The 25,637-nt window shown below is 45.7% G+C and overlaps 1 protein-coding gene across 1 annotated transcript; it reads left to right on the top strand.

Annotated features, from left to right (window-relative positions):
- The first annotated feature begins 4,069 nt into the window (after positions 1–4,069).
- ETS2 (ETS proto-oncogene 2, transcription factor) lies at positions 4,070–22,978 on the top strand. Its single transcript, XM_007968133.3, has 10 exons — positions 4,070–4,298; positions 8,210–8,281; positions 11,173–11,284; positions 12,426–12,545; positions 12,933–13,133; positions 15,052–15,135; positions 16,471–16,692; positions 17,552–17,815; positions 19,590–19,708; positions 20,704–22,978. Exons 2-10 carry the CDS (start codon positions 8,210–8,212, stop codon positions 20,917–20,919), a joined length of 1,410 nt encoding a protein of 469 aa, XP_007966324.1. The 5' UTR covers positions 4,070–4,298; the 3' UTR covers positions 20,920–22,978.
- The last annotated feature ends 2,659 nt before the right edge of the window (positions 22,979–25,637 follow it).

Here is a 25,637-nt window from a genome sequence, read left to right on the forward strand (position 1 = left end):
CAGTTTCTGCATCTTACAAACCAGACTTGGTCTCAGCCATCAACTCTCTGAAGTTTTTTCCAGTTTTAAAATCCAGTGTTTCATTTTCTCATTTCTGAGCACCAAAGGCAAGAAAATCATAGTCAAAGACACCATGACTTCCACTGATAGCACTGGGATTGATTTTATACCTTCTTGTCAACCAAAAGCGCCAGTGTAGGGCAGCAGTGATCAGGGATGCCCGCAGAAGACCAAGCCTTCCAGGGCCAGGGGACCTGCTACTTATTTATTACACACTTAATGACGTGCCAGACATTGTTCTAAGTGCTTGGGAGACGTTAACAGAGGGAGGCCCAGAGGGGCCCACAGGTGGCCTGCTAGGGAATGGCTGGGCTGGGATTTGACCCCAGGCAGTCTGGGCCCACAGGCTGCCCTTCAGAGGTGAAGACGGTAGCCCTGCCTGGGTACCATGTCTTCATGCCCACAGGGAGTGCAAGGGACAAAGGAGGCTGACAACGAGCAGAAGGAATTAGAAAGGAGCATTAGCAAAAGTTTCTGAGCACCAGCAGAACACCCTATCTGCCATTCCAAGGAATCCCAGAGAAGAGACTAGACACTGGCCAACGCTTGCATAATCTGGGTCCACCCTGATAGAGCAGGAGGCAGCTCCATGGCCCCACATCTGCCCAGGATTCTTGGTAGCTGGGCCAGCCTGCAAATGGGCAAGGTTGGTCGGATTCGGAGGTGGGCGGAAGTAGGGGTTAAGCTTATTAAGTCCTTGACCCCAACATATATCAGTGAAATAGCCACCACTGCCAGACACCCCCATGAATGGTCAGCAGGCCAGATGCAGGCAGCAGCTCACACATGAGGAAATGATTTCTATCTCCAGGTTGATTCTTTTCTTCTTCCACTCCTCACCAAAGTCTCACTGTACATGTGATTTTGACTGAACTGCGTACTTCACTTTTACTTCTCAAGGGCAGGGACTAACTAAGCCTTATTCATATTTGTCTTCTCAGCATCTGACTCTGTGTTCGCTAAGTGAACAAATGATGCACTTCGGACCAAATGACATCGTTTAACTTGCGACGGGAAACCACGACAAACTGCCTGTCAACTATTGTTTGGATTTTAAGCTAAATACAGACATGTTTCTAAGGAGATGTTTTTGTGTGTGTTTTTTTTAAAAGGAAGACTTCGTAAACTAGCTAATCATTTCTCATAATTATGTCTGGATCCTAAAGAACTCTTTTCCTGCATTTTACTCTCCAGATATTTCATGTTTGTAACATATATATTCTACTGTAATATCCCTTTTCCTCCACTCTTCTGTGAATGTCCCTTTTTCTTAAGGGGAAAGTGTTAACATTGCTCATAACTCAGTCTGCCACAGTGCTTCTGATCACTCCACCCTGTGCACCTTCTGACTTTTAATTTCCTTCTAACACCCTCGACTTTTGATCTCCAAGCACAAGGGCTGTGCTTTTATTAGGTTTAATTTACTGTAAAGCTCATTGTTCCCTGTGAATCGCACCATAATAGTCAATGAATAATCACTGGCTTCAGCCAGACTGCTTTTTAATTCTGCTGAGTAACTGGAAAGCCAACTAGTATTAAGAACAAAAATGTAGGGAACCCTGATATTGCCCCAGAACTAGGATAAGCCATTTTATTATGAACATGTGACTGCCCAGGTGCAGAGGTGGATCAGCTACAGGGCAGGATCCAGGAAAAGGGGTCTGCTTGGGGGAGCCCCAGACTCCTTGGAAGGGGAAATAGGGAGGACCAGGGACCTGGGTGGGAGGCAGGAGCTTAGGCTTACGATGACTCCAGCACACAGGCCCAGCTTCCTCTTCCCGCAGCCTCCCCACCCTCTTCAGCTCTGCCATTTGGTCTTCCAGCCAGGATACCCCTCCCAAGGCTTTCACACATTTAAACCCGCGAGGGGCGGGATTTGTGTGTGTGTGTGTGTGTATGTGTGTATATGATAGTTTTTTCAGAAAGTTTTTAATAAAATCCTCCCTGAGGGGAACTTGGAAAAATATTCTTAATAGCTAGATCATTTTGAGTCCTTCTCTACCATGTACTCAACACTCACAAATTCTGCAGATTTGGTTCTATGTCATTCACCACAGTCTTAAGGACATCGGATCCATAATCATCCCTTATTCTGTAGAGGAAGCCCAAGGTTAGTGAGCAGAGGAAGGCTCCATTGTCGGGAACCGGTGGTCTTCAAACTCCTGTGCTCCTCTTTTGATATCTTTCTGCTCATATATATTGGAAACAGTCCAGCATGAGCAAAGCACCACCTCCTAACCCCCAACCTGTGCCAGCCCTGCCAAGAGGAAAGATGTTGCCACTCAGGGAGCCCCTCAGCGACTCAGGGAGCACTGGAGCACCTGGCACTCAGCACCTACGAACACCAGGGCAGGCATGGTGGGACAAGGCAGTCTGCTTGAGGCAAGCGAGCTTCAGGAAGTAACTGAACTTTGGGGAGCAGTTGTCTACACCCAACTTCTCAGGGCTGTGCAAGTAGTCTGAGGGAGAAAGACCCTATATTAGCTGAAACTGCAGCCCAGATGAGTCAGTATTTTCTGCTACGGTTTTAAAAAAAAAATAGTAACATACTCTTCACGTCTCCATGGTAACTTACTATGGATCTGTATTCCATTTATGGAACTCTTTCTTGACCTAGCTGTGTTCTCCAATCTGGGCCTGAATATACACTGAGAAGCCATCAGAATCAATTCAGTCTCCAAGAAATGTCACTTCCCCTATACGTGATTGTTTCAGCGGCATAGATTCTGACTGTGGCTCATGCCACGGTGATACCTGGAGACCTTCAGGGACCCAGAAACATTAAGGGGCACCGATATCTCATTTATCCGGATAACTCTAGACCCAGAGTCGCCATGGAAACCGAGAACCCTGAGTCACAGAGAAGCTGGGCCATTCCTCTCCCTTCCCGGTGGTGCCGCAGTCCTTGAGATGTGAGCAGCTTTCAGCCCCGTGGCCTCGCTTAAGCTGGGCTTTCCTATTTCATCCACAACTTCAGGAATCTAAACTTTCCTGCAAAATACTGAGCGTGTGACCTGACTCTAAACAGCCAGGGACTCAAGCACCTTCTAATAAAAACGGAAACCACAGTGTAGGGGGTGGTTTTGGCCATGGGTTTGGGAGCCACATAAACTCAGGTTTCCACCGTGAATTTCATTGATCTGACCTGGCAGGTTATTCATCCTAAGGTTCAGTTCCCACCTGTGTAAAGTAGGAGCCATAAGTCGTCCGAGAGTGACGATGATGTGCGTGGAGTGCCCAGCCCAGAGAGAAGCGCGGCCAAGGCTGGTCACTATCTGGGCACCGCTCAGCTCCAGAGGGCGCCACTCCCGCGGGATCGGGGCTTCCCGGGAGCAGTGCGGATCAGCACCACGACTCGGGGACACAACCGGGGCCCGTTTTCTACAGGCAGCATCTCATATGGAGCCTTTTTGTGATAGAATGATCATTAGTACTAAACCCATTCGGAGGTTCAAGAATGGGGTCGGCTCAACTTCAGGGCCTTATTACCCAAGCCCGGCTGCCCCTCGGTGCCACCAGCACCACTGCTCCTTCCCTGCGGAATTCCAAGGCAGGTTTGGCGTTAGGGCCTTGGCTCTGGGGAGGACGCCGAGCGCTCCACGGGAAGTCTCCGCCCGGCTCCCAGGGCGCACACTCGCGCGCACGTGGGGCCGAGGCCCTGGTCCCCGGGCCTCAGGGCCAGCAGGCGAGGGACCCAGCCGAGTGACAGCAGGCGGCGGAGGGAAGGCTGGACCGGAAGAAGCCAGCTCCGCCCCGCGCTCCCTCGCCGCCTCCGCCCTCCTCTTCTCTCCCCTCATGCGCTCCCTCTCCTCTCCCTCCGCTCCCCCAACCCTCCTGCAGCCCCCTTCCCTCTCCTCCCGCTTCTCCCCATCCTGCCTACCTCCCTTCCCCTCCTCCTTTCTCTCCTCCCCTTCCCTCCCCTCCTTCTTCTCTCCTCCCTCCTTCCCTCCCTTCCCCTCCCCTCCCCTCCCCTCCCCTCGGCCGCCCCTCCTACCTCCTCCCTCCTCCCCCCGCTCCTGAAGAGCGCGCCGCGTCGGGGACCGGCCGGTTACTTCCTCCAGCTACTGACGAGTGAGGTGTCGCTCCAGCCCAGAGCTCCCGGAGCCGCCCGGCCCGCGTCCGGCCTCCCCGAACGTCTCTGGCCCGCGCCCTCGCCCTCGCCCGACGCGCACCGAGCAGCCGCGGGCCCTGAGCAGTCACCGTCCCGACCGCGCGCCGGCCCTGCCCGCAGCGGCGCGGTAAGAGCTGGGCCCGGGAGAGCGGCCGGCGCGCGGCTCCAGTCCCAGGGAGGGTCACCCGGGGCCCGGGGTGGGGTCGCGGGGGGCACCGACATGCAGATCTCGGGGCGCTGCCGGGGGTGCAGATGGGGGTGGCGGCTGCTTCGAGGACTCTAGGGGCGCGCGTCTGAGTTCCGCACCGGCTCGTTTTCCGGTTGTGGAGTGGCCTCCGGGGCTGGCGGGGTCGACCGGGGTCCCTGCGTGCTAGGGCCGCTGTCTTGGGGGTCGCCGAGCCGCGGGCGCGGCCGGGGCGCGCTGGCCTGTTTCGCTCGCTTTTGTTTTTAAAAGGAAACGCGGACCTGGTAGGGGGTCCTGCCCAGTGGGTGTCCCGGCGAACACGATTTCGCGAACGGGAGTGGGGGCACAGGAGAGGGTGTCCGAGGTGGCCAGGCGCCCCGGCTTTGAGGGGGACTTCCTGGAGCGGCGCCGGGCCCGGAGGATCTGGGGCGCCTAAGACACCTGGAGGCTGCGGCACCGCGGGAACCTGCGGTGCGCGGGGTGCCATGGTCACCTGCTCGCCGCGTCCAGGGCCCGGCATGGGGACCCCTCAGTTCTGCGAGGAGAGCGTGGGGAACCTGTCGGAAATAGGATCTGGTTGCGCTGGGCTGCCTTTATTTTCTGGTTCACACAGCATTTGAATGAAGGGGTAACTGAGTGTTTGCTTGTGTGTGTTTGGGTTGCGTGTGTGTTATCCTATTTTATTTTTTACGGCAGAAGACCTTTTATGTTAGCCTGTACTCAATTTCAGGAGAGCCTAAAATAGTAGTTGACGTGCTAGTTATTTACAAAGTAAAGAAATGAGCAGTCCCCTTTGGAGATAGGAGTAATTTATTTTAATTCACCAGTAAGAGATTATATTTGTTCCATACAATGGAAGCGCCTGTGCGTTATCTGCCTGCCCACACCACCACCAATCAGGGAGATAAATCTCCACGTTAAGCTTTATTAAAATTCTGAGTAGTAGCGCAGTACAGTAAATGTTAGCACCGACCATCCGCATGGAAATGTTCAGATACTCATTTCTGGGATTAGTCATTCATCTCTCTAAACGGATCGCCTTCAAAGCGAAAAAAGCAACCTACCTTCAAATGTGTGTTACAAGGTTGTGGTGTTTTTTTGTTTTCAAATTTGTCTAAATAATCTTACATAAGTGATTTCTTGTTCCAGTAAGGGTACTGTTGTCAGGCAAACTCTCCTTGTTTTTAAATTCGCAGCTGTTACATTTCTGCCCTTTATCTTTTTTTTTTTTTTTTTTTTTTTTTTTTTTTTTTTTTTGGTTCAAAAGCAGCGATCCATCAGCAACACCAAACTTGAAATTGATTTATGTGGAAAAACTTGGCTTGTCTGCCACCTAACAAGCCCTGTTGAGTAAACTAAGCAAGATTAAATTTGATTAGTTGTGTGTCTGCCTGAAACCATTTAGTAGAGCACTTTAATTCTGCATAGTTTTTACAAAACTCATTAAAAGCTGGACAACAAACGAATTCTATTCTGTAGCTAGTAATTACAGCTCTTTATGTGGGAGTGGTAGGCTGCCTTTTCTCCTGGTATTTGTACACAAAAGCTGGACAGAGTTTTTCCACTGCCTTCCACATTCATTCTCTGTCCATCTCAGAGAAGCTGAAAAACAGAATCAAGTCAACAAGCAGTCTGCAAGCCTAAGGAAGAAAAAGAGCTGATCCATCCGGCTCTGGATGAATAACTGGCAACACCCAAGATGTCTATGATTTTGCCCTTCTGTTTGAGACTTATTTCTTTAATCAACAGGTACCAGGGCTTATATCATGCAGATAGATGACATAAAGCTCTAGAGGAAGGAGCATTTCGCGTTGGAAGGAGTAGTGAGAAGGGCCTGGTCTGATAATATCAGGATGGGGTGGGAAGGGTCCATTCCTCATCATTCATGTTCTCCCGGCAGAGGACTGCGTGGAGGACTCAGAATTTAGGACCATACTCAACTGGGGTTTAATCTCCACCTTGCCCCATGGTGGCCCCCCTGGTAGCTATGTGGATCCTGGGCAGGTTGTCCGTGTTGCTGGGCCTCGGTTGCTTCACTGTATGACGTCTGCCTCTCAGGGATGCAGGAAGATTCAATTATGTAGGAGTGGATGGCCCCCCAGCACGGGGCTTAGCTCTTAGTAACTAGGCATTCTGGCAATGGCAGCCATCAGTAGGAGAGACTATTGATTGTTGAGTGAATGTAAGTGACATAATCCACCAAGTGGAGATTCTGAGTGAATGCGGCCACTTTGGATCCAAGACTGCTGCCCTTCTCTGTCCTCCCATAGGACTATTATTTATTGCCAGTGCTGACCAGCCTTTGTTGGCTACCATGATCATTACCTGCACTCCGAGGGTTTTAACAGAATTTTCTGATGCCTCTGGCTTCACCTGCTGCCTTTTAGCCAAGAGGGGTGTGTGTGTGTGTGTGTGTGTGTGTGTGTGTGTGTGTGTGTTGGGTGTGTGTTGGGTGGCAGGGTTCTTGGAAGGTCTGGTTTAGCCATAATGTTGATCATAAAGAGAAAACAAGAAAATAAACGCAAATTAAATAGTTCTGTGCGCACATGTTATTTTGCCACATCCAGTAAGTTCTATCAGTTGAATGTTGTCTTAATTGAAGTTCTCAGTTGTAAACAGATAACAGCACCCAGTGGAGGCCATGGAGCTGGGCTTAGAGCTTTGCTACCAGCCTTCAGTTCCATAGCCATGAACCTGGGAGGGCAAGGAATCACCCTAGAGGTGAAGGCTGCTCATCAGTGCTAACCCAAGGTCTCTGAAAATGAATTTTAGTTACTCTGTTGTCTAAGTATCTTTCTTATTGACATGTAACTTAACCTGGCTGAACAATTACATTTTAGAGCCCCAAATAAGTTTTCAGTCTATCATGGCATTGTCCAATTACAAGCCTCATTGTAATAGCCATGTTAAAAAGCAGTAAAGCAGGTGAAATTGATTTCAGTGTATTTCGGATTAACCTAATATATTTGAAATATTGTGTAAGTATAAAAATTATTGAGCTTTTTACTTTTTTCCACTAAGTCTTTGAGAGCTAGTGTGTATGTGTGGATTCGTACTAGCCACTGGTTGAGAGCTCTGTAACCACACATGGCAAGTGGGTACCATATTGCGTAGCCCAGGCCTAGTAGAAGATTAAGACTCAGTCAGAGGAAGTAAGGCAGATCCATGCTTGGAATCAGTTCCTCTTGAAGAAGTGCACAGCCAAGCAGCACACAAAGCAGAAATATTTTGAGCTCTGTATTCAAAGCAGGAAGATCTGGGACCATGTAAGGGGGGTTGATCTTCAGTTCTCCCTTTGATCCCTTCCCTGGGTGTGTGCCTTCTCACAGCCTGGAGAGTGGAAGGGAAGAGAGGGGGCTTCCTGGACTCCTTTCCTGTCTCTGGAAATGGCCCCCTGCAGCTGTCCTGAAGCTCTCAGGTTGAGCGGATTGTGTCCAGAGCAGACAGGAGGTGGCCCACTGCCCCGCTGTACCCACCCAAGTGCTCACCTATGCTGACCGTGGAAATGTGAATGAAAAGCCTGACTCAGGCCCTCTTGCCCTGTTAACCCAGCAAGGAGGCTCTGACTAGCCAGCCAGCAAGTGGCTTTTTCTGTGACATCTAAGTGGAGTTCAGTGGGGAATCAGCATTATTATTCAATCACCAAAATAGCATATCCCCTTGTGATACTGAGAAATGCTTTCCTCTTGAGACCTTTGTGAGGACAGCCATTTAAATAAGAATCCCCTGCATTCAGTTTGGAATTACCTGTCAGCTGCAGAACAACCAGGATCAAGTCTGGATGCCACCAATGATGAGTTCTCAGTGTACTTAATCCTTTGCCTCCTTGACTCTTTCTTGTTTTTTTCCCAAAGATGAATGATTTCGGAATCAAGAATATGGACCAGGTAGCCCCTGTGGCTAACAGTTACAGAGGGACACTCAAGGTGAGTGAGCAAGTCTTAATTTTTTTTAATTGGAAAACTCGATCTCTAGGAGGAAAGAAAAAAAATGGCCTGGGTCCCAGAAAACTGATTGTAGCCCTAGCTTTTTAATTTATTGACTGTGTGACTATAGGCTATTTGCTTACTTGCTCCGGGCCTCGGTTTTCTGGTCTGCAGAATGGATATCTTGATGTGTATTGTTCTTCTCCTCCACGATGTGAAACCAAAGGCCTTTATAGTTTGTTTTCTGAGGCTCCTTCCAGGTGAAAATCCTATAACTCCCAATAAAACAGCTGGAGAGGCTGTCTCTACTGCCTTTTCTGTCTACCCAGGAGTTTCTTGGATGGATGGGAAGCTATTTAAGAACTGAAATGAGAGAGAAGAGGCAGACAGACCCAACTGCTGCAGCTCCTATCAGAAGGGCAGCACCCGTGGAATTGTAGGTAGCCTGCTACTGGTGCAGAGAACAAGCAGGCCTACTTATGTTAAACCAAAAACCAGATGAAAAATGAAAGCGCCCTCTCTGCTGCATAAACATTTTGTGTAGCTTCTCTCATCATTCCTTTTGGGAACATTCTTTAGCAGCACAAACTGGTAATTTCCCACTTGTCTTCTCCAAATATGACAGCAAGATTTGATTGTTTTCAGCATTATGTAGTAAACATGTTTCAGAAGCATGATTTTAAAATTGGCCTCCTCAAAGCTTCGTGTCTTGCATGATGATGATGTACGTCTCTGGCATATTACATTTCCCTTTATATGTCATTACTGAGGTTATTTGTCTGATGTGACCCAAAAAGCTAAAACTCAGCACAATCCTTTCTGCAGTATTCTAAAGGTCATCAAACTTCAGCCTAGTGAGTTTGCTTGTTTGATTTGGCCAGACATTTTAAGCATGGCAGAAGTGGTACAAGAAATCATGGTATTAAGTTGAAACCACACCCCTAAGAAAAATGCTTCTATTAATTCAAATAATTTGACGATGCTCATGCGGTTTCTGGATATGGAAAAGAAACAGTCGTTGCTGAAATGGATGTGTTGAAATAGGAAGCACAGATTCGTATTGTCTTTTGGCTTCCTGACTTTAAAACAAAATAGAATTTACAGTTAGGAAAGGCATTTCTTAGTCGCCTGGGCAATGCTTGTGGGAACTTCAAAAGTTTATTGGAGGTTTCGTCAAAATTAACTCTGCTCTAAAGTAGTTTATAAATCCAGATGAGTAATTTGCACTTGCCTGATTGATTGGTTTTCCTGGTAGATCTCAGGCAGTTGGTCATTATTGACTCGGATTTTTTTTGGGCTGGGCTCCAGCCTCTGCCTGCCCTGTTTGGTAATGCGTCATTCATTGTTCTGCATTTCTACAAAGAAAGCGGGTAACCGATTTTATTTGTAAATGTGTTACACATTTTCTTATTGATGACTCAACAGATGGGTCATTGTATTACACACAACATGGGATTTCCAGCTTATGTTGGAAAAATAGAGTCTTTCTTCACGTGTTCCTATTTAGGCGATGATGAATCCAGATATTATCTGTTACTTACAAACAAGTCTTATATTAAAAGCTGTTTCTTTCATAAATGTTATGTAAGATGATCAGAAATCAATGTCGTGTAAGGTTTTATCTTTCTCTGTGTCTCTCCTCTTCTGCAGATAGTTTAGTTTAACTTTAAATCTATTTCCTTTGGAAATCTTTCCCCTTAGTAGGTGATTTGAGTTTTTTTGTTTTGTTTTGTTTGTTTTTTGGTTTTTGGTTTTAAGCAACAGGGTCCTTATCTGTTGCCCAGACTGGAATACAGTGGCTTGATCGTAGCTCACCGCAGACTTGAACTCCTGGGCTCAAGTGATCCTCTGGCCTCAACCTCCTAAAGCACTGGGGTTACAGGCGTACGCCACCCCACCTGGCCGGGGGGCGGGGAGCGGGGGTTCATTTTTAAGACACTTTACTTTTTATAAAATGAAACGTTAAGGAATTTTGTCATGTATTACTATTTTCCAAACCATTGGAATTGATGTGGAAAAGCATCTCTAGTTTCAATTAAATTGTTTCATGGCCAACATTTCAAAATAAATGCTTCCAAAGATAAAGTAGTGTATTTCATTGTTTGACTTTCAGTTTTTATCCAGTCATTTGCCTTTTAACTGCATTGTGCTCAGACAGCCTCGTCAAGCGTCATTTTTCTTACACACACAGCCTCACTGAATTTTCCTCGATGTAACAGGAAGGTCAGGTGTTTGGCAAAGGGGTCTCTGAGGCTCCTCTTGACACCGTTTTAAGATTCTGTTATTTTTAGATTTGTGTATTTAATATATTAACTTAAGTGGATTAGGCCACTAAAATAAATTCCCAGTCACTCTGGCTCTGTGAGGTTACTTAAATAAATCCATAGTGGCTGGGCACCGTGGCGCATGCCTGTAATCCCAGCACTTTGGGAGGCCAAGGCAGGTGGATTACAAGAGGTCAGGAGTTTGAGACCAGCCTGGCCAACATGGTGAAACCCCGTCTCCACTAAAAATACAAAAATTATCCAGGCGTGGTGGCGGGTGCCTGTAGTCCCAGCTACTCGGGAGGCTGAGGTAGGAGAATCGCTTGAACCCAGGATGTGCAGGTTGCAGTGAGCCAAGATTCCACCACTGCACTCTGACTTGGGTGACATAGTGAGACTGTCTCAAAAAATAATAATAATAACCCACAGTAAAATAGAATCATTTCAGTCACTTTGACCATTTTACAAGTCTGTTTTGAGAACTGACTGGTTGATTCTATGTTTGCTTCAAAATTGCCAGTTGAAACAGGGAATATGGGTAGGATTGCCCATGGACCACTTTTACAATAGGTAATTAAATCAGTTTAAATATTGTATTTCCATTTTCTTTTCCATCTGTTTTTGCAGCGCCAGCCAGCCTTTGACACCTTTGACGGGTCCCTGTTTGCTGTTTTTCCTTCTCTAAATGAAGAGCAAACACTGCAAGAAGTGCCAACAGGCTTGGATTCCATTTCTCATGGTAATTTGTTCCTCAGACTTGACAAATTGTTCATGATTTTCCTAAGTAAGCCTGTTAATAAAGAGATGACAGTTCCTAAGCGAGAAATGTTGATATCTGGAGTCTTTGATATGAATAACCAGAAGGCAGGTTTTCATTTGTATCAACTTGGTGATTCTGATGTGGATTCTGATGTCTTGACTGCCAGACGCCCCCCAGTGAGCCACTGTTAGAAAACTGCAGGGGAACCCCTGAGCTGTCCCTCCTGGATGTTTTCAACATTAGCAAGCAGGTCCTCATCTCCCTCCTCTGCCCTGGAAAACAGACAGAAGAGTAGACATTAAAACACACCCAAACTTGTAATTTGGGTTTGCATCATTAATTAAATCATGTCCCCTGCCCTGAGTTTTGGGGGCAACACATTGTTCTTTGTAATCCTTACCCATCTGTATTTCTTTCTGTAGTTCTTCATGTCATTGTTTATTCTTCTTAAAGGAATAGCACGTCAGATAATGTTCTCACAATTACTGTGACACAGCTATTAGTTGGAAACGTGCCGGAGATGACTGTGTCGTATGAAGTAGGTGCTGAGAATACAGCCCAGAAAATTAATTAAAACGCACACACTGGTGTACGCATAACACTGCATGGCAACCATTTATCATTGTTGAAATTGCTGCGGGTGTCTGGAGAAGATTGTTTTCAATAAAAACGGAAGGTGTGGTTCCATTACCGCGCTAAGTGCGGCACATTCATGTCACACTCACTTCTCAGCTCCATGCCTAGTTTAACAGAAGTAACTTCCAAATGATACAGTCCCTTCAGCCTTTTGACCAGAAACCATGCAATTCTTTTCATTGCCTACAATTTTAAAATAGACTCAGCAGGTTTCCCTACGCACAACTGCTTTGTGACGCTTTGCAAAATAGAACCAAATTTGAGTTTTATTTTAGATTTTTTTAAATAAGTATAGTTCTGAGACATATATTTTCTCAATTGTAGTCAGAAAAGTTTTTTGTTAATAGTTACGCTGTTTTAAGGAATCATGCCAAGGTGTGAGATCAAAATTGTTCTTTTCCAAAAACTAAGATGTCTCTCCCAAATCTCCACCTGACATCACCAACTTGAAGTCCTAATGTCCCCGTGGGGGCTTTCCTTCCAGACTCGGCCACCTGCGAGTTGCCTTTGTTAACCCCGTGCAGCAAGGCTGTGATGAGTCAAGCCTTAAAAGCTACCTTCAGTGGCTTCAAAAAGGAACAGCGGCGCCTCGGCATTCCGAAAAGTAAGTACTGCTTTCTTGAGCCCGCACTGGGTGAGAAGAACCAGCTTGAGAGCAGTGGTTTGATCTCGACTTGTTTGTTAAGCTTTTGCTTGGGGTATTCTGCAAAGAGTAGCATAGATGTCGTTAACCTGAGCCAGTTTCTGTTTCACCCCAGTCAACCGAAGACTTGATCCAGAACTCATTAAATATATAGTAGAAGGACACGTTACTGGTGTCTTGGTATGTGCCTGGTCATGGCAGAATGGTGACGTGTCATCATGGTGTCTTGCTCATTCGTGGGTTCTGGTATATGTTGGGACTTGGTGCATAAATGAGGGATGACAGTGGTCTCACTACCTTTCCATTGTTTTTACCTCACGTGTTCTCTCTCTTCTTTTCTCCTGGTAGACCCCTGGCTGTGGAGTGAGCAACAGGTATGCCAGTGGCTTCTCTGGGCCACCAATGAGTTCAGTCTGGTGAACGTGAATCTGCAGAGGTTCGGCATGAATGGCCAGATGCTGTGTAACCTTGGCAAGGAACGCTTTCTGGAGCTGGCACCTGACTTTGTGGGTGACATTCTCTGGGAACATCTGGAGCAAATGATCAAAGGTACCAGCTGAATGTCTTGCTTCTCCTTGTCCAGGATGAGCTGTGGCCGGGAAGACTGATTGGGAAAGTCACGTGGGTGTTCTTCAACCTTAGGGTTGCCACTTGTAATGACATAGAGTACCTTGCCTCAAAATGCCACTCAAGTGAGTCAGATACATGGCAGTGATTATAGATTTTTATCCCACTTTATGTGAGTGTGTGTGTGTGTATAGCATCAGGTATAGCCACAAGGCAGTAGCCTTAGTCACTAAATTGTTCTCTATTGCCGGCTGTATTCATCACGGGAGTCCATGTTGACTCAGATATGTAGGACAGGCAAGAATTCCCACGTCTTCTGAGCTCACCTTACAGAGCTAAAAGATATGGCAGCTTTAATGAAAGGGAGCCTTTACTCACATAAACCCTATGAATTCTACGTAAATTTTCCTACGTCCAAATGGAACGTATTTTGGATGTTGAGGATTGTTGATGGGGGTGGGGTATGTTTTTAAACAAGTGAGAAATTGATATAATTTACATGCTATCATATTGTACAGAAACTGGCCATTGATCAGTAGAAATCTCACCAAATACAGAGAAAGTCTTGATTCAAAACTTAAAATCGCAGGGAGACCAATGTTTAAAACACATTGAGTTAAAAAAGAAAAGAAGGCCAGGTGCAGTGGCTCACACCTGTAATTCCAGCACTTTGGGAGGCCAAGGCGGGCGGATCACTTGAGGTTAGGAGTTCAAGACCATCCTAGTCAATGTGGTGAAACCCCGTCTCTACTAAAAATACAAAAAATAAAAATAGTAGCTAGGCATAGTGGCACACACCTGTAATCCCAGACACTTGGAAGGCTGAGGCAGAAGAATCCCTTGAACCCGGGAGGCAGAGGTTGCAGTGAGTCAAGGTCACACCACTGTACTCCAGCCTGTGTGAGTGAGACTCTGTCGAAAGAAAGAGAGAGAGAAAGGAAAGAAAGAGAGAGAGAGAAAAGAGAAAGGAAGGAAGGAAGGAAGGAAGGAAGGAAGGAAGGGAGGGAGGGAGGGAGGGAGGGAGGGAGGGAGGGAGAAAGAAAGAAAGAAAAGAAAGCACGTTTATAGAATTCAGGGAACTAGTCCTCACCTGACTGATTTTAAACACACTGAATTTTAGCATCAACTATAGACTCAGAATCTCAAAACCACCTAGGATTCAACAGCTAACTTTTTTTAGTTACGGCTTCTGAGGGCCAGGGAAACTCATTTTTAAAGACCCTCATTTTTTCTGAACTTGGACAGGGCTTTTCTACCAAGTTTCTGGTGATCTGTTCATTGGCAAATTGGGCCTGTTTTGCCATTCCGCGGGCCTGTGAGTTTGTGTGTGTTTGGGTTTCTAGGTGCACGTATACTTTGTAATATATTCGTATTAAGTATGTATACACAGTGCACAAACTTTTTCTCTTTCAAAGTTCTTGGGCAGTTGTGTTAGCCATCCCAGACTCCCACAGCCCGGGAGACCTCCTACACCCTGGGGAAGCGTGCAGGTTTGGAAGCAGTGGGACTGTAAGCTTCACGGGGGCAGACACCATCCATTTTATTAATTTCCTGTATGCAGCCTCTGGTACAGATGGCATTTCATAAATACTTAACTGTTTCTTGAATGCATGAATGAATTCAATACACCATCTGGACCTTTTGCAATAGAAAATTTAATGTTGCCAATGACATCATTCATTTTGGAAAATTTATTTTAGTAATTAGAAAAATGGGTTGCTTTCTCTCGTGTTTTGAAAAAGACAGGCAGGACGTGGAGCACCATGAGATGAAATGTGAAGCACTCCATGCATGTCATCATTCTAAAATTATCATCTCACAGGAATTCAGAAAGTCAGTTTGTTCTTGTGTAGTTTTCACCTACATCTGCCATCTTATGTCTCCTGTGTCTGCTTTTCAGAAAACCAAGAAAAGACAGAAGATCAATATGAAGAAAATTCACACCTCACCTCCATTCCTCATTGGATTAACAGCAATACAATAGGTCAGTCCGACGGATTCTGCCCTTAAGAACTTGGTCTTCAGTCTTCCCAATAGACTTGGACTCTCTGCTGTAGGCTCCTAAGGGGCCACCTAGACCTGTGTGTGTCTCTCATGGTGGCCACACGTGGGTGGTTGAGCTATAAGCTGTTGAAATGTGACTGGTCCACATTGAGATGTGTAGGAAGAGTACAGTCATGCGCGCCAGATTTGGAAGTCTTAGTATGAAACAGAGAATAGAAAATGTCTCCCTGATAATTGTTAACGTATCGATTACATATTGAAATGATAATTGCTACATGAGGCCAAGTAAAATAAGAAAATTAACTTCACCTGTTTCTTTTTGCTTTTTTAATATGGCCACTAGAACACTCACAATTGCATAAGTGGCTCACACGATCTTCCATAGATCAGCACTGTTAGTGCTAGTCCAGGCAATTCTTAGAGCAAGGAGCAGAACGAAGTGAGCTGGTTACCGCGGTCACCACCTGTTGGTCTAGTGTAGCAAACAAGAGGCGGCGGGCACAGAGTGTGTGGGAAGCAATTTGTAAACTGGCTTTGAACTTGGGAGCTTAAAGAGCTGTCATGGAATCTAGGTCCTTTCTTCCGATTGCTGGTACTGGGGAGGACACATGGTCTGGCCAGGCCAGCGTGGGAGGACTCCTCGGAACAGCAGGCTTGGGTGGTGTTGGTCCGGCCCAGTGTTTTCTCTCTGGCCCCAGCTCCACCATTCGGACCCAGTGAAGCCCACCTCTCTGCCCCACTGGGGGCTTCCTGCTCAGGGAGTCTTTCTGAACGTGGTACAGTGAGACACCCTGTGCCTGCCTGAGCCTGAATCAGAGTCAGAGAGCTTCCTTCCCTCTCCAGAAAATAAATTATTCTGCAATGAACAGAGACAGGAGCAGTGTGATGAAGGAGCGGACAGCAGAGTGGGCTGTGCCTCAGCACACAGGGTTCGTGGCCTGGCTCTGCTCCTTATGCATCACACAGTGCATGACACATCACCTGGTCTCTCTGAGCCTTACTCTCCTTGGAAGCTGCAAGAGCCAGTGAGCCCTGTCCTCCTGAGGGTCCTGTGAAAGCACCAGGGTTGTAGAAATAGGAGCATTGAGTCCTGCCTACAAAGGCTGCAGTCATTTTGGCAAAGGGCTGCTGGTTGAGAAGATGAAAGGTTTGAGAAGAAGGCTTGGTGACAGACCCCTGCCAAAGCCCGGGTGTCCAATGAGGTTCTGCAGAGGGCTGGAGTGTGTGGAGTGCTCACCTGTGATTGGCTCTGAGGGGTTAGTTACTGTGGTAATACTGACTTTAAGAGCTCTGTCGTCTGATTGTTCTGTCCCAGGTTTTGGCACGGAGCAGACGCCCTACGGAATGCAGACACAGAATTACCCCAAAGGCGTCCTCCTGGACAGCATGTGTCCGGCCTCCACACCCAGCGTACTCAGCTCTGAGCAGGAGTTTCAGATGTTCCCCAAGTCTCGGCTCAGCTCCGTCAGCGTCACCTACTGCTCTGTCAGTCAGGACTTCCCAGGCAGCAACTTGAATTTGCTCACCAACAATTCTGGTAAGATTGGAAGCATCTTTCAACAAGGCTGTTGGTTTGATTCTGAGAACCCCAGAGCCGTCATGAACCTCTTAATAAATATTTCCTGGGTTCAGCCATTACAGAAGGAGGTCAAAGCCCGTGTTCTAAGTGGATTTCCAACAAGCATACCCTTAATATGTTTCAGGTGCTGGCCCAGGTACTGCAGGCATTGAGTAAACAAAACACAATCCCTGCTCTCACAGCCAGATTTCTCCACGCTTCAGGATATTTATGGTGGTGATGCAGGAATGTGGCATTTCTTTTTATGGAGATGTAACATAAATACAGTGCACAAATCTCAGGTCATATGGCTGGTTGAATTTGTGTACGTATGTATACCTATGTAACAACCATCCAGATGGAGATAGAGAAGTTTCCAGTAACCTGGACGGTTCCTTCATACCCCTTCCCATCAATATCATCCCCCCACAGAAGGGAACCATTCTGACTTTTATCATCATGGATTAGGTTTTGATTTTCTTGAACTTTACATAGATGGAATCATGCGGTATGTTTTCTTTTGTGTTTGTCTTTTACTCATCATGAGGTCTGGGATTCATGAATGTTGTTGAATGTAGCAGCTGTGTGTTCTTTTTCATCGCTGTATAGTATTCCATTATAAGAATTTTATTCATTCTACTGTTGATGGAAGATAGGATTTGTGTAGTATAGTTACCCTAAGGAATAGGCACCTGAGTAGAGAGCATTTTGAGAAGTCTGAGTGGTTCTACACCAGCAGGTGCATGATTTACTGGTAGTGGTTGGTGATGCTGTGGTCATGCCCAAGACCAACCGTGTCCTGGAGGAATCAAAGTATGTGCTTGATTGTCTTTGCCAGGGACACCCAAAGACCATGACTCCCCTGAGAACGGTGCAGACAGCTTCGAGAGCTCAGATTCCCTCCTCCAGTCCTGGAACAGCCAGTCGTCCTTGCTGGATGTGCAACGGGTTCCTTCCTTCGAGAGCTTCGAAGATGACTGCAGCCAGTCTCTCTGCCTCAATAAGCCAACCATGTCTTTCAAGGATTACATCCAAGAGAGGAGTGACCCGGTGGAGCAAGGCAAACCAGTTATACCTGCAGCCGTGCTGGCCGGCTTCACAGGTGCGTGTGGATCTCCGGGAGCCTGGCCGCCCAGTCTCCTGGGTCCTGTCCCTTGTTTCCTTTTGAGCCACAGTACCACGTTCACCGAGGGTGTTTCTAAGCTTAGGTACACAAGTGCTCTACACTCCGTGTTTTATGCATGGCTTACTGTATCTCTGAATTCGAAAAAAGCCACACTGGGTGGAATTTTCATGTACACAGAGCTCTGTGGAGTGAATGAAAATCGACAGGCCACTCCCTCCACCTAGGACATTCTGTAGAGTAGTTGGAGCAGGGGGCGTGGCCTATGCAGTCTTCAGCTCTGACTCACCCACTCCAAGAATCAAAGAATGTAAACTGGCTTAGGGAGGGGCAGCAGAGCCAGTCTCAAATAATATGGGCACTGTTTACCTTTTCTTGCTTCTAAAATCTATCTACTCTTATTTTTGAGGTTTGGGTGAGAGCTGTTCTAGGCAGAGGACAAATATTAAAGCTGCTTTTAGAAACAGATATTTCCAGTACTTTAGCAAAAATACTGGGGCTTTGTTTTCACTGGCTTCGTGTGTCCTTAAATGTGCTTTTTTTTTTTTTTTTTTTTTTTTGACCATATGGAGCCACTGTGGATTGAAATTACCTAACTTAAAAAACTCTGATACGTTTAAAATAAAGATACTGAGGCATTCATTCTTTTCCTGTCGTCTAAGAACAACCAGCCACGTAAATGTATTAAAGTACACGGAAAGAGTGTGTGAAAGCTATTCTCGCTTTCATTATTGGGAGTTCGGGGCCTGAGAAGAATAAACAGCCATTACGTTACTGTGGTTCATTTTAATAGTAACATAAGTTTCTGTTTATTCACTGCCAGCTCTGTGGTTAAGTAGGCATACAGTCTGTAGTCTGTAGGACAGCCTGGCATGGAAGTGGTATGAGGCCATTTTACAGATGGGGAAATTGGCTCAGGTAGACAGCTATCGGTGGTCACACAGCTCTGGTTCTAGAACGCCTGTCCCGCGCTTTACAGCAAAGTTTTATTGATAATGGCCATTGCATTTCTGAGGAAGAGCTATTTGGTGGAAAGAGGTTGGGCTTAGGATTGGAAGATCTAGGCTTTTCTCCTCTTTGCTGTGATGGGTATGTGATCCAGGACAAGGCACCTGGCCTCTGAGCCGCATCTTATCCCTCCTCTTTAGAACAGGACCACACTGACACTTGCTTTGCATGCTTCACCAGACAGAGGCTGTGAGGCAATGAATGTGACCCCACGTGGCTATTGAGTAAACCGGGCTCACATTAAGCAATTTACACATGATCATTTGGCAGGAAGGTGGCATGGGATCCCACGTATGACACTCCTCATTCTGTGATGAAACACCCCTTCAGCCACCCCCATCTCTGCCCCACTGGGTATTTCTAGAAATAAACCTTGAAGGTTTTTACATAAGGAACAATTAAACCAGATGGGGAATTTTAATGCCAAGAGTTGGTGGCCCTAAACTTTCTTCCAGAAAGAACAAACCTAGCAATCAAGGGGAAGGGTGTCCCGTCTCGTGACCTTATTTGCTAGGAGTAGGCGGTGCGGAGGAGGAACTCACATTTGGTGCCCAGCCCCATCCCATTAAAACACTTACTACTGTCACCAACACCTTGAGTGCCACCCTTGAGTGTCACATCGGAACCCCATTCAGAGAGTTGGATCTGCATTCCTAAATCAGCATGTACAATTAGGATGGTTGAAGCCTTGCTGTATTTTACATCTGTGAAAGGGTATGATCCGTCTCCCTCCCTCTCCCCACAGGAAGTGGACCTATTCAGCTCTGGCAGTTTCTCCTGGAGCTGCTATCTGACAAATCCTGCCAGTCATTCATCAGCTGGACTGGAGACGGATGGGAGTTTAAGCTCGCCGACCCCGATGAGGTATGGCCAGAGCCCTGGGAAATCTCTGGGTTTGAAAACCTGATTTCCTGGTTGGGTTCAAAAACTCAGTTCTTTGGGCACAAGAAAAAAAAGGGTTCACCAGTACTAATGAGAATCTTTCTACATGAGGCATCCTTGACTGTTGGGAAAATGGAAGTGGAGTCATGCTTTGTGGATAAATGTGTATAGTGCTTTCTGGGTATGCTTTGTACAAGGGTGTTGCACAGATTTCACTGTCTTGATCAGTTGTCTGATCAGTTGTCTGATCAAGAGGCCCAAGCTGCAAACTGAGGTTCTCTGCCAACCATCTGAAAATGCCTTAGGAAGGCTGTCCTTGTTCACTGGGGTAACAAGCCTCATGTGGCCCCAAGCCGGCTTTCTGTCTGCTCCTTAGCTGAGCCCAGCAGCGTTGACCCCAGCCCTGCAGGGTTAGAACCAGGAGCCCTGTCCAAAGGAGAAGGCCAAGGACAGGTGGGATACCAACTCCTCCAGAAAAGCATTAGAGAGAAGCCCCTGGTCTCTGGCACCAGAGAGTATGATCTGTCACCACTCCTGCCCCGCCCCCAGTTCCCTTGGGAGACAAGCATTGAGGAATGAGTATATCACACAGCTCAGAATCCCACCCGGCACCTGTTAACTTCAGTAGTTGGAATAGAATCCTGGAGGGTGGGTGACACCAGCGTTTCCCTTGTCTCAGGACCCTCCTGGCTCTGAACCCTTGGCTCCCAGGAGGTTTTGCTGAGCTGGGGCCAGAGAGCAGGGACCTCACTCCCCAGTGGTTCTGCCCCTTGGGGACACAGTGCCCCTGCCATAGGTACTCAAAGGTACTCAGAGGTACTCCTAGGTACTCAAAAGATCCTCCTGCGGACCTTGTGTAGGGGTCAAGTTCTCTCTAGGGTGAATGTGCCTCAGAATCATAATCAGGGAGGAGTGTCATTCACTTTTTCTTCACTGACAAATGGAATTGAACTCTTTTCCATCCGTGTTCACCAAAGGTGGCCCGCCGGTGGGGAAAGAGAAAAAATAAGCCCAAGATGAACTACGAGAAGCTGAGTCGGGGCTTACGCTATTATTACGACAAGAACATCATCCACAAGACGTCGGGGAAGCGCTACGTGTACCGCTTCGTGTGCGACCTCCAGAACTTGCTGGGGTTCACGCCCGAGGAACTGCACGCCATCCTGGGCGTCCAGCCCGACACGGAGGACTGAGGTCTCCAGGACCGCCCTGAGCCAGCCCCAGGCTGGTGGACTGAGTGGGAAGCCCATCCTGACCACCTGCTCCGAGAACCCAGGAAAGGCAGGATTGAAAACGTCTAGGAAAGTCGCCAAGAAGCAGTGGCCTTATTGCATCCCAAACCACGCCTCTTGACCAGGCTGCCTCGGTTGTGGCAGCGACGGCACAGCTGATTCTACTCATAGTGCTTTTAAATGAAAATGGTCGAGAAAGAGGCACCGGGAAGCCATCTTGGCACCTGGCAGGCCGTGGGACGGGATGGTTCGGGCTGTTTGAGATTCTCAAAGGAGCGAGCATGTCGTGGACACACACAAACTATTTTTAGATTTTCCTTTGCCTTTTGCAACCAGGAACAGCAAATGCAGAAACTCTTCGAGAGGGTAGGAGGGTGGGAAGGAAACAACCATGTCATTTCAGAAGTTAGTTTGTATATATTATTATAATCTTATAATTATTCTCAGAATCCCCTAACAGTTCTATTTAACAGAAATTGTATATTGTAATTTAAAATAATTATATAACTGTATTTGAAATAAGAATTCAGACATCCGAGGTTTTATTTCATTTTTCAGTAGCACATATGGAATTTTGCGAAGATTTAATCTGCCAAGGGCCAACTAAGAGAAGTTGTAAAGTGTGTATTATTTACATTTAATAGACTTACAGGGATAAGGCCTATGGGGGGGTCATCCCTGCTTTTTGTGTGTTTTTTGTTTGTTTGTTTGTTGGGGGTTTTCTTGCCTTGGTTGTCTGGCAAGGACTGTACATTTGGGAGTTTTTATAAGAAACTTAAATGTTATTATCTGGGGTTATATCTGGCCTCTGCTTTCTCCTTTAATTGTAAAGTAAAAGCTATAAAGCAGTATTTTTCTTGACAAATGGCATATGTTTTCCACTTCTCTGCATGCCTTTAAGTCAGTTTATACACAAAATGGATTTAATTTTTTAGTTTCACTGTGTTTCTCCAACAGCTCACCTCTCCCTGACCACCCAGCCATTTCCTTCCTGTGCTCCACGTTCTTCTGTATGATTAAAATAAGAATACTATTTTTGGAAATATGCAACTCCTTTTCAGAGATCAGGAGGGATTCATGTAGCAGCTATTTTTACTGCAAAAGTAATTCACTGGAAAAAAAATGTAATTTGTAAGAAAGCTTTATTTTTATCTCAGCTCCATGTAAAGTTAAAGTTACTGTACAGAGCTGAAGGATGGGGGGCGATGGGGGTCTTGATGAAACCTCTTGAACGAAGTACAATTTGTTCCATCTTTGTGCACTCGTGTGTCTCAAACCATCTTAATAGCATGCTGCTCCTTTTTGCTCAGTGTCCACAGCAAGATGACGTGATTCTTATTTTCTTGGACACAGACTATTCTGAGGCACAGAGCGGGTACTTAAGATGGGAAAGAGAAAGCATCAGAGCCATTCATTTGGAGAAAACGTTTTGATCGAGATGGAGACTTCTGTAGTCATTTCAAAAGAGCACCTGAGTCATGTGTATTCCTGGCCTTTGTAAATGACCCGGTCAAGTTGGTTTCAAAGTCCGACGGGCTTGTCTGTTTACTAGCTGTGTGGCCTTGGACCGGTGGCTGACATCTGTAAAAAATCCTCCTGTGATGCAACTGAGGAATCGGGTGGCCGGGCAAGCTGGGAAGAGCAAAGCCAGAGCTGCGATGCCTAAATACCCACAAAAGACTGTTCCCAGTATACTTAAGCACAGGATGTTTTTCTCAAGTGGGACGTATTTATCACTCGGACATCTGTTTATAATATAAACAGACATGTGACTGGGAACGTCTTGCTGCCAAAAGAATCCTAGGCATTGGCTCATTGTATGTGAGGTTGAACCACGTGAAATTGCCAATATTAGACTGGCTTTTATCTACAAAGAAGGAGTTTCATGGGGTTTGACCTAATAGTTACGGAAACTACAGTCCTTATAAACCATTGGCATGGTAATAAACAGATCTTAAGTATAAAAATTTTGTAATTGGACCTTTACTCTCTCAATAATAAAGTATTTTGTTTATATAAACTCCTTGTGATAGTCCTCGTTCTTCCTCTCCACACCCAGCATGAAGGAGTTGGAGGAAGGATGTTAACCCCAGATCCATTCTCTACCCAAAACATTCCATCGTCAAGCGGCAAGTCTGTTGACTGGTTTATACACAAGTGACTTAGAAGCCACAACCCTAATTGGAATCAACTCTGAGCCCTTCCTAAAAGAATTCCCAAAAAGTACTCCTTCAAAGCAAAACATTCTTTTAAGAAGGTGTTAGAATAGAAAGATTCAAATGTCTTTGCCAGAAGCTTGGCAGAGATAACTGAGGAGAGATTCTAGGATGTTTATATTAAGTACATTCGAATTTGAGGTTTAAGTACTTTTGGAACTGAGAGAACACTCTGTCCCCTCAGTGGAGTCTGACATTGGTAAGGTGATGGTGGTCTTAGGACACCTATTTTCAAATTTGTTCTCTTTACATGCTTCAAAATTAGTGAGTATGCCAAAAAGCTTATGTGGGTTATATTCATTGGTGTGCTAGAGCCAGCTCACTGTGTGCTCCCGAGAGCTACGTGTCTGTTCCCACCACCACATCAGTAAAAGTAGCTTGAGATGGGGCATGATGAGAGTATTTACACCATGGGAGTCGGCAGACACTACAAGTCAGGGCCTTTTCTCCCCCAGAGTGCTGATTGTTAAACATTTACCAGCACTCTACTGGTTATATCTACCAATGATTTCCATATTAGAAATTAAGGTAAATATTAAAAGAATTCATTTAAAAATAATTTTACGTATTGGCATTAACAGCATTTTTTTTATTGTGAAAAGTAATTATTTTTTTAAAAGTTAGCATGGCATTGTTTCACATTTGGAAATCTCCTTAATGTCTGGTTTAGTATTAGCGTTGGATTCTTCTGTTCCTGCATTCAGTCTCTTCACATATATTTTGATAGAGGATGTGAGGAAAATCTGGCCTAACATATGTAACTGAAACAAGGAGGAGCATTTAAGGCTGTTTCAGATAATTGTAGATATTCTTTCTTTACTATGCCAAAACTTAACAAAGTATAACTCCTTAGTTGAAATTCAGGTATGAAATCATATTAATGAACTTTCCTAAGGTTACATTAAATTCCACTGGTCTACCTTGCACTTTGAGTAGATCTTTTACCCACATATGATTTTGTAACATCCTGCACTGGTCATTTGGAAAATACTGCTTCAACATGTTAACACATTTCGAAATATAATATTAAATAATTACACTACTTAATATCACCACAGATCACATCAGACAAGTACTGGGAATCTATCAAACTCACAGTGGTGGATACCAATTTTTTAAAATCCAAATTTTCTCTTGAAACCTCAAATTTCATAATCAGCAACGAATATCCCTAAGTTTATTTTGGTGGTGGGAGGGGGAAGTGACAGACTCACTTTATTTGTTTTTGAGTAAGTACCAGTCAAATACCCAAATCAGAATAATTTGCCAGTTATTCTCTCAGATACAAGTGATGTTCATGAATACAGTGGATAGTTTAGCTTGCAACTCAAATACACAACTGTATTTCCTTAGAACAATCACCTATTTCGGTATGTATGCAGACCAGTTCTTTATGTGTACTTTCCATTTTATTACACAGAAATTAAAAAGATGTGTGTTCCATTAGTAAAAAATAGTTTTTACTGCTTCACACAAGTATTCTTGAGGCCGGGTGTGGTGGCTCACACCAGCCTACCCAACGTGACAAAACCTCATCTCTACTAAAATACAAAAATTAGCCAGATGCAGTGGTGCATGCCTGTAGTCCCAGCTACTTTGGAGGCTGAGGCTGGAGAATCACTTGGACCTGGGAGGCGGAGGTTGCAGTGAGCTGAGATCACGCCACTGCACTCCAGTCTGGGTGACAGAGTGAGACTCCGTCTTTAAAAAAAAAAAAATTTTTTTGAGTGAAACTGGTATTTTTCTTTTCTTTTTTTCTGCAAGTGCATGGTGGTGGTGGAGAGTGTAGTGACACAGTGACTGTCAGTACAGTTTAGTGCAACTGTTTCGGTTCATGTGATTCTGGTTCAGCACTACGATACAAAACCACCTGTGCTTTTGTACTATCATAGCAAATGTCAAAAAGTCAAGCATGGATTTGTATCCTTGTAAAAATAGTCTTAACCATGAGGATCCTTCCAAAAGGGTCTCAGAGACCTCAGAGTCTGTGGGGCACATTTTGAGAATTGTTCTAGAAAGAAGAGAGGCTCACTCAGAGCAAAAGTAGTGGACCTCAGGAGGACGAAGCGAAAGTAGGGAAAATTAACCTTTGGCCTCCCGAATCCAGTGTCCGTGCTTCCAGTCTTCTGACCTTTTCATAGCCAGGTAAGGAGGAAGCATTTCTTATTTAAAATAAAAAGAATTGTCTAGTCTGCATGATAAAGAAAAGTTCCTTCACATAGGGTGAAATGGATACTCTCAAAGCCCTTTTCCTGCCATCCTTCTTTGTTCTTTTCCATGCTCCAGTCCAATTCCAAATCTGTTTTAGGATACCAAAAATGTGTATTTTGCCACTTGTTTTTGAGACAGGGTCTTGCTTTGTTGCCCAGGCTGGAGTTTAGTGGCATGATCAGGGCCCACTGTAACCTCAACCTCCTGGACTCAAGTGATCCACCCACCTCAGCCTTCTGAGTAGCTGGGACT

The sequence above is a fragment of the Chlorocebus sabaeus genome, chromosome 2 (genome assembly GCF_047675955.1).
Source record: "Chlorocebus sabaeus isolate Y175 chromosome 2, mChlSab1.0.hap1, whole genome shotgun sequence".
NCBI lineage: Eukaryota > Metazoa > Chordata > Mammalia > Primates > Cercopithecidae > Chlorocebus > Chlorocebus sabaeus.